At 38.1% G+C, this 15,238-nt stretch overlaps 1 protein-coding gene across 1 annotated transcript; it reads left to right on the top strand.

Annotated features, from left to right (window-relative positions):
* The first annotated feature begins 11,057 nt into the window (after positions 1-11,057).
* eevs (2-epi-5-epi-valiolone synthase) lies at positions 11,058-15,238 on the top strand. Its single transcript, XM_003442783.4, has 5 exons — positions 11,058-12,188; positions 12,947-13,580; positions 13,788-14,027; positions 14,255-14,507; positions 14,715-15,238. Exons 1-5 carry the CDS (start codon positions 12,046-12,048, stop codon positions 14,810-14,812), a joined length of 1,368 nt encoding a protein of 455 aa, XP_003442831.1. The 5' UTR covers positions 11,058-12,045; the 3' UTR covers positions 14,813-15,238.

The raw sequence follows: 15,238 nt of genomic DNA, 5'->3' as shown, positions 1-15,238 counted from the left end.
CCAGGGTTTCGGGTGAGCTCCTTGTGAAACCTGGCCCCACGCTATCATGTGATTTCCTGAGGTCAGATTGATACTACGATGACCTGGATGACTAAGAACCTTCACAGACAATACAAAAACACCAATAAATGCAGCTATAACACAATGAAAACAAACAGTCGCAATGTTATAAAAACAAATAAGATCAATGTCTGTGAAGGTTCTCATTCATCCAGGTCATCGTAGTCAAAGGAGTTTGCAAAGAAAAGCGTCTGGACTTCTTTAAGTTGCTTGAAGACGTTTCACCTCTCATCCGAGAAGCTTCTTCAGTTCTAAGGTCAAATGGCCGAGAGTCCCAGATTTAGGGACTGGGACTCCCACTGGGTTTAAATCTGGGACTCTCGGCCATTTGACCTTAGAACTGAAGAAGCTTCTCGGATGAGAGGTGAAACGTCTTCAAGCAACTTAAAGAAGTCCAGACGCTTTTCTTTGCAAACTCCTTTGACAAATAAGATCAATGTTTTGTGCTGGGTCGAATGCAAGGGAGTTTAAGTTTGTTTTAAAAGTGTTGGTGATTGTCGAATGTGCAGATAAAGCAGATATAGTGAAAAAAGCAATGTCCCTATAACTTAGCCCTGTGGAACTCCACATGGCAGGGGAGGAGAGGAAGAATCAGAGCCAGTAGGGCTTAGAGAAATAGTTCTTCCTGCAAAAACTAAACCTAAACTATTCCAAAGCATTGCCACGGATACCCACAAGTAGTAATAGTACATAAGTAATAGTAAGTATTTATTATAATTGTACTGAAGTAAGTTAAAGCAATTCTAATTCTAGCAAAAAAATAGTAATGCAAATGACATTAATAAATATTGTACACTATAAATCTAAGAAACAGCAGCAAGAAGGTTTGAAATGTCTGTGGAATCTTAGGTGTGTTCATCTGTCACAGAAAGGAGAGCTGTTGTACAGTTTTAATAGAGAATGGTAGGAATGTTTTCCTGAAGCGTTCTGGGCAGAGAGGTTGAAAAACTGTGAAATGGAATGAGCTCTGCTGCCTTTGTTGAGTGGACTAGAGTGGGAGCAATGGACTGTTCATGATGGAGACCAGATTGTTGGTCCCGTCCCTCACTGGCTTAAATGCCTCCACATCCCAACCAAAGATGGTTTCACCTTTGTGAATAAGTTTACTGATCTTCCTGGCATTCTATTATTCTTCATGAACCACATGTAATCCCTATCTTTCTCTCTGTCTAAAAAACCATCCAAATGTAGCATCTTTTATTCTTAGTACATTTCAAATTAAATTAAATTGTAAATTAAAATTAATGAAGTACCAACTTATAATATGTCTCTAAATGCAATCTACTGCCATGATATGCAAAGAAAACTATTTGTTTCATTTCATTTGTTTCATGCTATAAAGCTCCTGGCACCCACTTTGTATGCTGAAGTTAATACCAGAGTAGATTTGGACTTCTGCAGTTACTGAGTCAACCATGGTCCAAATTTCCCAAGTGTGCTGATTGATTTTATATACTATATGCCTCAGCACCCCGCTATGTAACTTTAGGTGGTCTGTCGCTTTGTGGCTGAGTTCCTGTGGTAACTAAACACTTACACTTAGCAGTTGATTATGGAATATCTAGGAGGGAGAAATTCAAGAACTAACTTGTCGCAAAGTTGCATGTCCTCTTACAATACCACGCCGGAATTCAGTGAGCTGTTTACAATGACTCATTCTTTCACAGATGTTTGTAAAGACAGACTGCATGATTTTATACATCCGTGGCAATGGAACAGAAAACACTTGAATTCAAAAATTACGGTCTGTGGCCCAATACTTTAGTCCGTATAGTGTATTTGCTTTCTTTCACTTGGAGTAGCTTGTATTCATAGCTAGTCCATGATAGGCAGTGGAAAGAAAAGAAAAATGACTTTTAAGAGCCTCAAAAGATAAGATACTGCTGGATTCGTTCCAATACGTTCCAACTTCAGTGACACTTCCACGGCAATGGACACACCCACACACAAAACAAAAAGAAGAAAGTTACAGTATGGAAGACAGATTTTACTGCAAGTTATAATAGAGTCTTGGAATGGATGTTTTGACAGAGGAAAGGCAGAGGAGAGGGATTAGCAGGGGGTAACAGGGAATGAGCCTGACTTGTTGATGATGTGGTTTGGCAAGAGAGAAACATCGAGAAGCTTGCCACTGTATTTACACCCTGGAAGTGTGCAGGTCGATTGGCACCGGCAGTGGGAATGGAATGCCACACCCAAGCAAAAAAACATAGAAAGAAGCTCCTTCAGGATTATGGCATTTGCTTTTATTTGACCCCTAAATCAAATTAGTATTAGTTGGTGAAATTTATTAATACCACACCAACTAATGCAGTAGGAGCAGACTGAACAAAAAGAGTGTTTTACTTACTACATTAAGAGGATTAAGATCCTAGGTCTTCTTTGCAGAGTAACAAAGTCTGGCAACAAAACAAAGTTGCATATTATGTTAGCAAAGACATTAGATTTTACAGAAACAGTGTTAAGTTTTAAAGTATCAATTCTGTGCTCCCCACCACTCAATAGTAACTCTACACTTAAGAGTACCTATGTTAGCTTATACTAATGCAGAAAGTGGTTTTGAAACACATCCATGATTTTTTTCCCGTGGTCTTTAGCCTGAGGTAAACCAGGTGCTGTGTTTCTGAGAACTGTCTTCAGTTTGTCAGATCATCACCTGGGGTGGGCGTGGCACCTTTGAACTGCAATTAAAGAGCCTCATTAGTTTTTTTCTCTCTAGATTTGCTCCGTTAGCTCAGACATGCGAAATATTTAAGCCTTTAGAAAAATAAAAGATGAGTTGTCAAGATCAGCCTTTAGACAAAGTCTTTTACACGTTTCGACCACTTGACACAAGTGATGATATAAGGCCAACATATGTTCTTCTTCTAGGTTTTGTAACGTTCCACTCTGTTACAGCAGTGGTGCAAATAATGCTTATATGTTTATAATGTTTAAAAGGAAAGAAACTGTATTGATAAAGTTTATCTTCAAGGATCTGCACACTGCTTTTTGTTGGAGCAGTTTGACTACAAGTGCAACAAGTTAAGCCCCGGTGAAGTGAGTTTAGGCTAAGTGCAATGCACAATCTGGGGGGCACACTGTGAACACACATTCTGACTTTCATTTTATTAGCTGTCTTGTAACAAATGTAAAACCCTAGTCAGAGATAATGCATATAAAGATTTTCTTTTTGCATATTTTGCAAGTCGTCATGCCAACCCTGGCTGAATGAAACTACCCGTGCTCTCAGGCGCGAATGCCGTCGTGCTGAGAGGAAGCGAAAAAAGGATAAGCTTGTAGTGTCAGCGCAAATCCTCCACAATTGTCTGTCAAAATATCAGAAGACTGTCAAAGCTGCTAAATCTGCCTACTTATCAGGTCTTATTTTGACCAATTGTCACAAGCCCCACGCTCTTTTTAAGATTTTTAACTCTGTGATTAATCCTCGTGCTACAGCACACAAGGAGGTTTCTCCGGCTCTTTGTGAAAGTTTTTTAAGGTATTTTATTGAAAAAATCACTACTTTAAGAGCCCCGTTTTTATCTGTAGTTTCACATCAAGTTCCAGTTTCTAAATGCTCTGCTGTCTTTCAGCAGTTTGAGCCTGTGACTCTTTCTGATGTAAAGGTAATAACTGACCACTTAACGATCTCCAATTCCCCACATGATATTCTCCCTGCCCGTATTTTTAAAGAAGCGTTGAATACTATTGGGCCTTGTATTTTATTAATTTTGAACGCATCATTGTCTTCGGGCTGCGTACCTTCTGCCTTCAAGCATGCTGTTGTTCAACCCGTTATTAAGAAGACTAATCTTGACCCTAGTATTCTTTCAAACTATAGACCAATTTCTAAGCTTCCCTTTATGTCAAAGATCCTGGAAAAGGTGGTCTGTAAACAACTTCAGACCTTCTTAGATTCCAATGATATTCCTGAAAAATTCCAGTCGGGCTTCAAGCCTCGACATAGTACTGAGACAGCTTTGCTAAGAGTTTTAAATGATCTCCTTTTAACCACCGACTCAGGCTGCTCTGTGGTTCTAGTCTTACTGGATCTGACTTCTGCGTTTGACACAGTAGATCATAACATTTTATTATCAAGGTTAGAGCATGTAGTTGGCCTTAAGGGCACAGCCTTATCATGGTTTAAATCTTATCTTTCAGAGAGGTCATTCTCTATCACTATGGGGCAATACTCCTCCTCCTCTGCTCCTTTTCTCTGTGGTGTGCCCCAGGGGTCTGTTTTGGGCCCTATGTTATTCTCTCTGTACAAGTTGCCCTTGGGATCTATTTTTCAAAGATACAATATTTCTTTCCATTGTTATGCCGATGACATTCAAATTTATTTTCCTTTGAGTTTGAATGTCACAGATCCATTGCATACATTGTTTAACTGTCTTCACGATGTGAGAACCTGGCTATCGCAAAACTCTCTAACCTTGAATGACAGTAAAACAGAAGTTATTGTCTTTGACAGCCATATTCCATTGAACCAGTTAACTGTTACCCTTGGCCCACTTGCCAGCTACCTCTCCAACGTTGTAAGAGACCTTGGGGTACTCCTGGATAGCTCTTTCAAATTAGAGAAACAAGTATCTACTGTGGTTAAATCCAGCTTCTATCAGCTACGTCAAATTGCTAAAGCTAAGCCTTTCCTCTCCCACAAGGACCTTGAAAAGCTTATTCATGCATTCATTAGCTCTAGACTGGACTATTGTAACTCCCTCTGGCTCTGATGTAAGATAGTTTGATTATCATTTGGTTGGTTTTTATGGTTGTCTCTTCCTGCGTTGTATCTTTCTTATCTTATCTTTATCTGTCTTATTTTATCTTTTAATTTGTGAAGCACTTTGATCATAACTGTTGTTTTTAAATGTGCTATATAAATAAATTTTGATTTGATTTGATTTGATATTTGCCACACATGTTACAGATCATCAAACGACTTTTAATAATAGACAAAAAAATAACATGATTAAATACTAAAGTTTTATTTATTAAGGGGAAAAAAACTATCCAAACCTACCTGACTCTGTATGAAAGAGCACCCTAAACCTAATAATTTGTTGTACTACCTTTTGCATCAAGGACTGTAATCAACCATTAGTGATACCTGGCACCGAATCTTTCACATTGTTGTGGATGACTGTTTTAAACAAGAATGGTGTGTTTAAGGTCACACCAAAGCATCTCAATTTGAATTTAGACCTCAATGCATGGACTGAATCTCCTTCAGAACTTTCTGGTAGAGAGCAGAATTAATGGTTCCGTCAATTACAGCAAGTTGATAAAGTCCTGAAGCTGCAAATCAGCCCCAGACCACTTTTTCCCCAAATTTTTGTCATCAGGATGCTTTTAAGATGTATTTATACTTGGTTATAAGCTGTTGCTGATACTCTTGTACACTGCTGAAATTGCAAGTATACAGCCGTAGATTAGAAAAGTGATCAGGCTTTTTTATCGTCAAGAATACCCGTTCAATCAGTGAAACTGATGTTTTTCTTTTAAATCTGGTGACAAACTAAGGCGATTTATACATATCCTTTACTAGACAATACAGCAGTAACCTTTAGTGTTTAAATGTATGCACTGTAACTGTATGCAGATGTAAATAAAGTTGTGTTTTGCATTTAGCTACCACTACAGAAGAGGAGCAAATATAAATGGAAAGAGCAAAGTGGCATGTAATAATTTGAAATTAAACTTTTCAAACAGCTCAAAATATCATCAAATAAAGTGTTTGTGTGCAGTTTGTTACACAGTGTGCAGTTTGTTACACAGTGTATCTGTGAGCTAAATGTACAGTTGCTGTAGTTTCTACCAAGTGGAAAAAATGTTAACGTGTGATCCCCGACAGAAGAAGAAAGATAAGATGGATACAGGACAGAAGAGGAAGAAGTGAGATCATTTTCAAAGGTAAGGACTGCTCGGCAAGTGGAATAAAATAATCTGTAAATGTAAATCCTACTTATAACGTTCTAAGTCATTTTAAACCTTTTAAACTTTCATGATGTATTGCCAAATTATGTTTTTGTGAAGGGTTTTGCAAAACAAACAGAAGTACACGGATGTCATGTTGTTCAAAGGTTGCATGAAAATGCTATAGAAAGCAGTTTAGTACACTTCATTGACCATGAACACGCCAGTGTCATTTTAGGTCAATGTTCATGGCCAATGTTCAGTTACATTAAGGGTAGCAGACATTAATGTATCTTTAAAGTGATGATTTTGAATTGATTTACTCACAAAGGCTATTTTTCATACTAACTTTATAGTGTCCATGAGTTGGAAATCAGCTATATAGCTTGTGTAACATCTTATATGTTGATATGTTGAAGTTAGTTGGCCAAATCCATAAAGAGCAGGAAACCTCAAAGCAGCAGCAGCACAGGTCAGCTGATCAGAGCCAAGGAAAAATCTAGCAGAACTCCCGAAACAAATTACTGTGACTCCTCCTGCATCCCCCACATGCCAAACTACAATTTAAACCCTTAGTATACCCTTCTCCTCCTGACTAAGTCACGTGTTCGGCATATATTGGTGAAAAAAGGGCCACCTCCATGACACAGAAAACTCGGATTTTAAGCTCAACAGCTAATTAACACATATTAATCTCCCTGAGCAATAAAATGATCTTTTTGAAGAAGTATTGATTGAGGCTCTGTGTTGTTTGTATTTAAACCTGATATTTCTCTATCAGGACAAGTGAAACCTTGAAAGCCATAAAAACAAATGGTTAAACCACAAAATGATGTTTGTATTTTTTAAATACAAAAACTTTAATCATATTTTGTTTTGCCCATGTTCTAAAGTGTCCTACCTTTCCATTTGTTTCCTCTTACTTCATCTTCCTGTTATCTGTGGGGATCCGCTCATTTCAGTTACTTCCTGTTGTTTCTGGATGTTAGTTATTTTCTTACTCTCACGAGTGTATTTTCCTTTCTCTATTATTTCTCGCCCTGGTGTGTATTTAGTCTGTGTCTGTTCCCTCATTGCCCCTTTTGCTTTATTTGGTTAGTTCACTGTCTTTTCCTGCATGCCCTTCTTGTTCAGCTCATATTATCAGATATTTTTAGTACCTACTTTGAGTCTCACATTGTAGGCAAATGGGTCCACCTTAGAGCTTTGTAACCAATGTCAAAGAAACAAAATTACCATGTCAAGTGAAACCATTTCAATTCTGCAAAATAAAAATGAACTATATCTATTTAATAGCAAAAATAGTCTGGTTTTGATATTCTGTTTCTTAAACAAATGTTATTCTATGGGCATAAAGTCATATATTACAACAAAGAGCCCTGTCAGTCCTGTCAACAGACTAGAAACAGATCTCATAGCTAAACCTCTGCTGTTGTCCTTCATACCTTGCTAGTTGCCCTGTGGCTGTCAAACTCTGTGAACTCAGAGTCCATGGAACCTGTTTTGAAAAATGGCTTGGTTAGACAGTTACAAAATATGACATTTTAAAGAAAAAAGTAACCCATCAGCATTGCACTCTGTGATTAATCTTCCTGGACATGTAAACCAGGATTCTGGAGCTGTATTTATTGGAGCTAAAGACTATGTATTATTGTACTGGAGAATAAAGATGTAACAAGTTAAGGCTGAATTTATTTTACAACATCTGTATAGCTTCAGTAACACTTATAAAAGATGTGTTGGTAGGTAGTGATAAAGTCTTCAAGAGGTAAAGAAGAGTTCAGCAATAGAAGTTTCTCATGGAAAGTTAAATGTGAGGATGCCTCGGGGATTTCGTAAAAGCTTGAATTTGGCCTGCAGGTCTCAGTACCTGCTTTAAAACTGGTTTGTAAAGGAAACACTGAAGGAATTTTAAGGTTGTTCAGATACATACGAGTGACAGATTAGAGGAAAAAATGAAAGCCTCTCCAATGACCTTCACTCTCACCAGATTCCAGAATCCAGCTGAGCACCTGAGCTCCAAACACACAAACAAAAGAGCACAGAAGCTGTTCTGCCCAACATTTCACTTAATGCTGCTTTGTCCTTTATTTGACATCTATTATTCTAGGGTCTATACCTTGCAATATTAAGTAACTTGAGGCAACTGTTGTTGTGGTCTGTTGCTATATAAATGAGGGGTTCCAACATAAGGACGAGGGGCCAGAAATGTTTAAAACAAACATTTTTAAACAGGTTTTAACAAAAACTTTGCTTTATAAATACAGGGCAGTCTGGGCCAGAGGTCAGCAATCTGCGGCTCGCCACATTTCTTTAGTCGCATGCAGCTTGCGAGCCATGGGTTAGAATTACAGTTAACAGTAACCCTATTAATACATTTACTACATGCGTTCATTTATCCTCTTCCATTTACATCTGCCACCATTCCCCATCACCTTTGTGTCCTGCTCTTTATCTCCTCTTATCTGGTTGGGGGAGCTAAAATGGCTCTTTTTCATGTTGTGGGTTGCCGACATTGGATCTGGGCAGTGACCTACCAGACCTACATGTAGAAAAACTGAGACGTGCTGCTGTAATTGCATTTCTTTACCTTATATTAAGATATGTCAAGGATTGAACGTGTAAATGTCTTTACGCTGGCAGAAAGTGGAGTTTCACTTGTCAGGCAAACTTAAGATCAACGTGGGCTTTATGTGGCCGTCGATGTAAAATGAGTTTGACACCCCTGATATAAATAAAACTGAACTGAATTGAAAAATCACGCTAAGACTGAAAATGTAGAAGCTTAAGGTAAAAATAACTTAACAAAACAAATTTGTGTTTTGTTACACTTTTTAATACAATGGAAATCTATGACTGCTGCATGTCTTCTTGTGAGGTACTTTCTTTTAGTTTTTTGTTCTAATGTATTTTTTTTTCATTTGCTGGTTATGATTGCTTTTTGCTTTTTGAGTAAGAGCACTACAATACCAATAAATAGCAAAACACATTCATTATTGCAGTGGATCCAAGCCAACCGGTTTCATTCACAGCGCTGCCCACACCCAGTGATGAAGGGCTGTACTTCGAAAACACACTGCTGTGAAAGCACTATTTGTATAGCAACATAAATATTGATCACAACAGGTAGTGCATACCCCAACAAATACTACATACAAATGCACATTTAAGCAAAAGTTTTTACATGCATTTATACATGCGTGCATATATACAAACAAAGGTATGGACCACAAGCAAAAAGTAATATCTGGATGTTTAATTAAAGGCGAACTTACAGAAATTCATTTTCAGCAGACGTTGAAAAGGAAGCACTGACTTGGCCATTGGCTTGAGAGAATACTGTTCTGTAGTTTAGATGCTGTAAACTCAAACCACGGTTGCCTCTGCATTTAAAATAAGAAACCACTGAAGGCCCACATCTAATGATCAAATAGGTCAACTGCTGAATAAAGTCTCAGATATGATCGCATGCTTTTCTTAGTGAAAAGTGAGTTCTAGCAATCCAGGGGTGAGAAATTTTAATTGTCATAAAACTTGGCGACTCGGTGCCAGCAAAAGTGTGATACGTGAGTTTCCTGTTGCCAAAAGCATCAAAGTAAAATATCTCTCTCGCAAGTTTTTAGCATTGCATACACTTAAAAACACCAAAGAATAAGTGTATCTTTTATTTTCAACAATGCTTATCTTGCCTTTGTACCGATTTTATTTAGATTTAAACTGCTCTGCGCTTTTGGTTTGTTTGATTATCGTGGCCATGGAGCACCTGTTTCAAAGGCCACAGATACCTAGCAGATAAGACTAAAGCCATCTTAACATGAATGATAATCTTTTAAACAAGAGTGCATAGTTAAAATAAAAGAAGTGTAAAAAAAAAACAACTGATTGCAGCTTAAAAATATATCTTCTCAACTCACGGATCATTAGAGATAAACTGGCTGAACTCATAAAGCCCTATTCTAAGATAAATAGTTATCTATACCTATAACCTGCATAATCACAGAAAATTGTTGTTGCTGATTAGTCTCTTCTTCGTGATATTCTTTTCAGGCCTTGTCAAACTGCTCATCTGCAACAGTGTGGAAGGGGTTATTGCAAAATTGACCACGTGACCCAGTTTCTCACTTATTGAAAAAATGTCAGTGTTAACCTGACATGTCAGTGTAAATGTCAGTGTAAACCAGTGTTTACAAACATGAGCCTGTTCTGATTGTGGAAAGGATGAGACCCATCACAAAGGTATTCCTAATATCCAAAAAGGACCCACTGCATCCTCGGAGTTCATCAAATTCTCTGATTTTAACTCACCTTTAGCACCTTGATGGCATTTTCAGTCTTGACAGCGATTTGTTTTGCCATGTGGAGAGCCATGGACAGAGCTCCATAGCCAGTGAACATCCCCATCTCCGGGACCCTCTGTGCATGACTCAGGTGGATTAGCATCTTCAGTTTTTGGCCTGCCAAAAACACACGAGAGATCATTGCAAAAAGCTGATTCTGTTCATTGATGTAGCATTTTCTTTATCAGTCTCACTGAAGACTGAGAAGTCACTTGGATGAGTGACAAAATGTTTCTCTCACTGAAAACGCTCCAAACAGATCAAGAGAATCAACTGTGTGGGATGACTGAGCATGCATCAAGCCTTAGCCTTGTTTTACTTGATTCAGTCAATTGAAAATTATCTCACTGGTCAAAAAGAACTTCAGAATATGGGTTAAGTGGTCAAGCCATTTATTATCAAGGAAACCATTGGGTTTACATGACTACAATTAGGCAAGCCTCTCAGTTTAATGGGGGTAGGGAAATTTTATTTGCAGGATTGACTAGTGTATGTATCAAGGTACTGTACATCAAATGCAGTCTTTTTGGGTTCACTCACTCAGTTGTGTGTTTCCTGTTCTGCTGCTTGAAAGGTTGACATGGACAGTAATGGTGTTCAACCATAACATAGCAGTATGATAAACTATAAAAAGTAACAAAAGTCCTATGAAATAGAATTTTCAAATATAGCTCAAATAATATAACACTAGGAAGTGCCAGTGATTTTTTTTTTTTTTTTTTTTTTTGGAATCCAATACACAGATTTGATCATGCAGCAACATGTTGGGGTTAGAAAGTCAAGTTTCACATGATGAATATTAGTTCCCTTATTTGCTGTTGAGCAGTTATGTTTCTAAAGGATTTCCTTGAAGTGCATGTAGCACTTGCTGTATTCATTTTGTCCTGGTGTATTGTCAAAATATCTAACATGGCTGTGAGCTTATGCTATTCTTGCTCCATGTTAAGTTGCAAAGCAATGCCTCTTTCCAGGGATTCTTTCTCCATTTTAGCCATCAGATACATAGAATATTCCTGACAGGAAGAAGACGAGAACAGAGTGAGTTTTGGTGAGCTTGTACTTCTTTCCAATCTCACCGTGTTGGATTCTTTTCTCGTTGTATCTGTACTTCCGTGTATCCTGTAATTAGTGTTTACAGAATAAGTCAGGTTGTGTTTTACAATGTTGTTAATTAGATTAAAAAAAAACATTAATACTTAATCAATGTTCTCAGTCTAACATATTCACTGCCAATCCTATGTTGTTTCATGCCGTAATACTTTACCTTGAAGTTAGTCAAACCTGTTTTGAGAAATGTCCTTGTTACAAAATGACTGTTTTTCAAAGTGTGGTTTGAAAAAATAAAAACCCAACAAAAAACAGCACCTTCACCAACAGGAACAAAAAAGTGTGCATGTTCCAAAACTGTTCAACTACTGTATGTATTTATTGTGATTAAACTGAAAATACCTTTCCCACTACACCACAGCACCATCCACAGCCTTTTAATGTCTTCTGAAAGCACACCATACAGTTAAGTAATGTCATACTTTATTCAAAGTAAAAAAAAAAATCTTTTCTTCTGTAAGCAAAGCAGGTGTTACCGTCTGAGTTACGCAAACAATGCGTGCATTGACATGTGAAGCATCTCAAAAAGCTCCTCCCTTGTCCTAAGGGCATCCTCTAAACACTATGCTATATTTAAAGGTTCCTAAGGCAGGATGAACTTGTCACTTGCTTTGTTCACACCTGTAACTTACAGCCTGCAAGTATGGGAAAAGTTCAACCAGAGGAAAAAGATACCAAAGAAAAGACAACTGAGTTTAGTTTAGTACGGGTCAAAAGTACATGGAAGTGCCAACTGGGAAAAAAGATCAATAAGGACAGAGTTGACAGTGTCTCAGCTGCAAAAATGTGAGTACACACACAGTAGTCTAATTTACAGAAATCACAGGGAAAACTGTGATAAGCCTTTAATCATATTTTACGACTGATCTCTTTTTGTTTGCATATTTCTTTCATTTTCTTCAGTCTAATGCTCTTCTCAGTAAATTATGCACTGTAAATTATCACTTAGTTAGCTTGATAGTAGTAATCTGATATTTGCAAATATTGCCGAGTTAAATTATAATGTCTTTTCTAATGGCAGAAAGTGCCACAGGTATTTTTCAGGAAGTGGAATTTAGCCTGAGGTTAGCTGCTTTTTGGCTGCAATTCAAAAAACCCATTTTTCTTTGGTTTAAGTCACACATCAGTTTGAAATGTAACACTACAGTCTTTTTCTGTACATATGATTACATAACACAATTTCTTTTTATTGATAAGTACAACATCAAGCATTTTGAAGATGAGCGTTTTAGTGCTTTAAACTGTTTGTATCCTGACATAATAAGATTCCTGCTTGGAGATAAGAAAGAAAAAATGCTGTTAGATGAGACTCAGATGACACCTCTGTCTACTAAAGAAGCTATTTATTGTTTTTAATCTTGCATAATTGTGAGGTTAGACCAAGATGATGGACAGGTGGATGGCGTCTCTGTTCAGAAATACTTTAATTGTTACTGTTAACTGTTATTAACTTATAGTCTTTTTAATCTCAGCCCAAATACAGACCAAAGGTCATCGTAGTGTCCTGTGGTTATAATAAATACTTTTTTTGTCTTGTCTGGCAGCTGTGAGAGTGTCACAGAGAAGGGTACGACCTGGACAGTTATCAGTCCCATTGTCTTTACTTACAAGGTAACTGAAACTCACGGCTTGCTGGACCCAGGCAACGACACCCTCCTTCTGGGCCACATCAATGACCCACAGCAGCTAGAGGACATTAAAAAATCAAACAAGCCAATCAGACGCTTTGTGGTGGTTGACCAGGCAGTCTTTCAAATCTATGGCTCCAAACTAACTGAATACTTAGAGGCCAACAATGTCTCTTACAAGCTCTTGGCTCTACCCACCACTGAGGAGAATAAATCTATGGAGACAGCCCTGAAGATCTTAGATGAGGTCAACAACTTCTCCCTTGACCGACGAACAGAGCCCATCATTGCCATTGGTGGAGGCGTGTGCCTTGACATAGTGGGCTTTGCTGCCTCACTCTACAGGAGGCGCACTCCTTACATCAGAGTCCCAACCACACTGCTCTCCTACATCGATGCCAGCGTAGGGGCAAAGACAGGGGTTAACTTTGCAAACTGCAAGAATAAGCTGGGTGCCTACATTCCACCTGCTGCCACCTTCCTTGATCTATCATTCATACAGACTGTTTCCCGACGACATATCTCCAATGGGCTGGCAGAGATTTTAAAGGTACGGCAAATTTAATTTATGATAAAGTCTGTACGTTGAAAAAAAAACAGCAACTTGTGCTATTCTCATGGGTCAAAAAGGTCAGGTACTACAGACACACATGTGCTATTTATAGCAGAGAAACTAGTCCAGAGGTCACTAAAGATGAGTTATAAATGACCCCGACAGTAGAAGTAACTCCATGCAATTTTTGTCTGTTCTTTGCAGATGGCCTTGATGAAGCACAGCGGCCTCTTCGAACTTCTCGAGAAACACGGCTCTATGCTATTGGACACTAAATTCCAAATTGATAACAGTGTATACGGGTGCAGCACCTTAAAGGCTGCATCACAGGCAACTCACATAGCTATTATGACCATGTTGGAGGAGCTTGCCCCAAACCTTTGGGAGGATGACCTCAACAGACTTGTGGACTTTGGCCATCTTATCAGTCCAGCATTAGAGATGGTAAATGATCACTAATGGCAAATACAGCTGAACTCTTTGTATCTTTTGCTGATAAGGTTTATGGAGTATGTGCAAAATATACATTAACGCTATGTAGAGCTTTAAACACTTTTGAGATTATATATATACACACACACACATACACACGGACATCTTAAAATTGTAGGGTTTCACATTTTCATCCAGGTTGCAAATGATATCATCTCATCTTTCTCTCCCCCGTCCAGAAAGTTCTCCCATCTCTGCTTCACGGTGAGGCAGTGAACATAGATATGTCCTATATGGTTTATGTGTCCGAAGAGTGTGGTCTATTGACAGAAGAAGAGAAGCAGAGGATCATCAGCTGCATGGTGAGCCTGGAGCTTCCTGTCTGGCATCAAGAGTTTACTATGGACCTCATACAGAATTCTCTGCAGGACAGGCTGAAACATTCTGGCGGCCTGGTCAGAATGCCTCTCCCTGTTGGTCTCGGGGAAGCAGGTAAGAATCCTGTTGCTTGATTTAAATGTACTTGTCACTGCTACAAAACACATGTTTTCTTCCAGAAAGAAGTAGAAGTCATTGCTTATGTATTTGCAACAAAGACGGAACTGGAAGTTTCACATTTTTGCTGCTGAATTAACTGTTTGAGTTAGTCTTTTGTACTAAACATTTGAAAATTTTGCTTTGCTCTCCTTTTTATTGCAGAAATTTTTAATAACACATCATATGAGATCCTGCACAGAGCTTACGAAAAATGGTGCGAGGAACTGAGCGCCGCTTCTGAGAGCAGCTGTGACCCTTAATAGTGTCATCCTACAACCCCCTCAATACTGTTTTTTTTTATGTTTTGTTTTTACATTTTTAAGTGTGTAGTATTATGTACTGTACTTTTAAATAATTCATACTGGTAGGAGAAACTTGTTTATAGCATTGGTCTGCTGCATTTTCAGAAACAGTCACATTGTGGGATAACTATTTTTGTACTGATAATCATAAAGCCTGTAGAAATCGCCTATAGCTGTCAGAATTATTGCTAGTGTTTGTTCCTATTGTTATTATTGTCCTTGGTGTACTCATTGTGCTGTGATGACAAGTAATGCAGTCGAAAATAATTTGTCATGTAACGGCAGCAACAGCTATGAAATAATATAAGAAGCAGCTTACAGCTTGTGTTTGTTGCTTGTTATGTCTGTCAAATATATAAGCTCCATTAAAGATTTTTAATTGGT

Source organism: Oreochromis niloticus, linkage group LG5 (genome assembly GCF_001858045.2).
Source record: "Oreochromis niloticus isolate F11D_XX linkage group LG5, O_niloticus_UMD_NMBU, whole genome shotgun sequence".
Lineage (NCBI taxonomy): Eukaryota > Metazoa > Chordata > Actinopteri > Cichliformes > Cichlidae > Oreochromis > Oreochromis niloticus.
The sequence above is the reverse complement of the archived record's forward strand: the minus strand, read 5'-3'. Positions and strand labels throughout refer to the sequence as shown.

What these genes read in the sequence shown, in the direction of transcription:
- eevs (XM_003442783.4), top strand. Translation starts at nt 12,046, where the DNA reads ATGGGAAAAGTTCAACCAGAGGAAAAAGATACCAAAGAAAAGACAACT. An exon ending in AGTGTCTCAGCTGCAAAAAT is followed by an intron (nt 12,189 to 12,946) that starts GTGAGTACACAC and finishes CTTGTCTGGCAG; the next exon opens with CTGTGAGAGTGTCACAGAGA. An exon ending in TCAGTCCAGCATTAGAGATG is followed by an intron (nt 14,028 to 14,254) that starts GTAAATGATCAC and finishes TCCCCCGTCCAG; the next exon opens with AAAGTTCTCCCATCTCTGCT.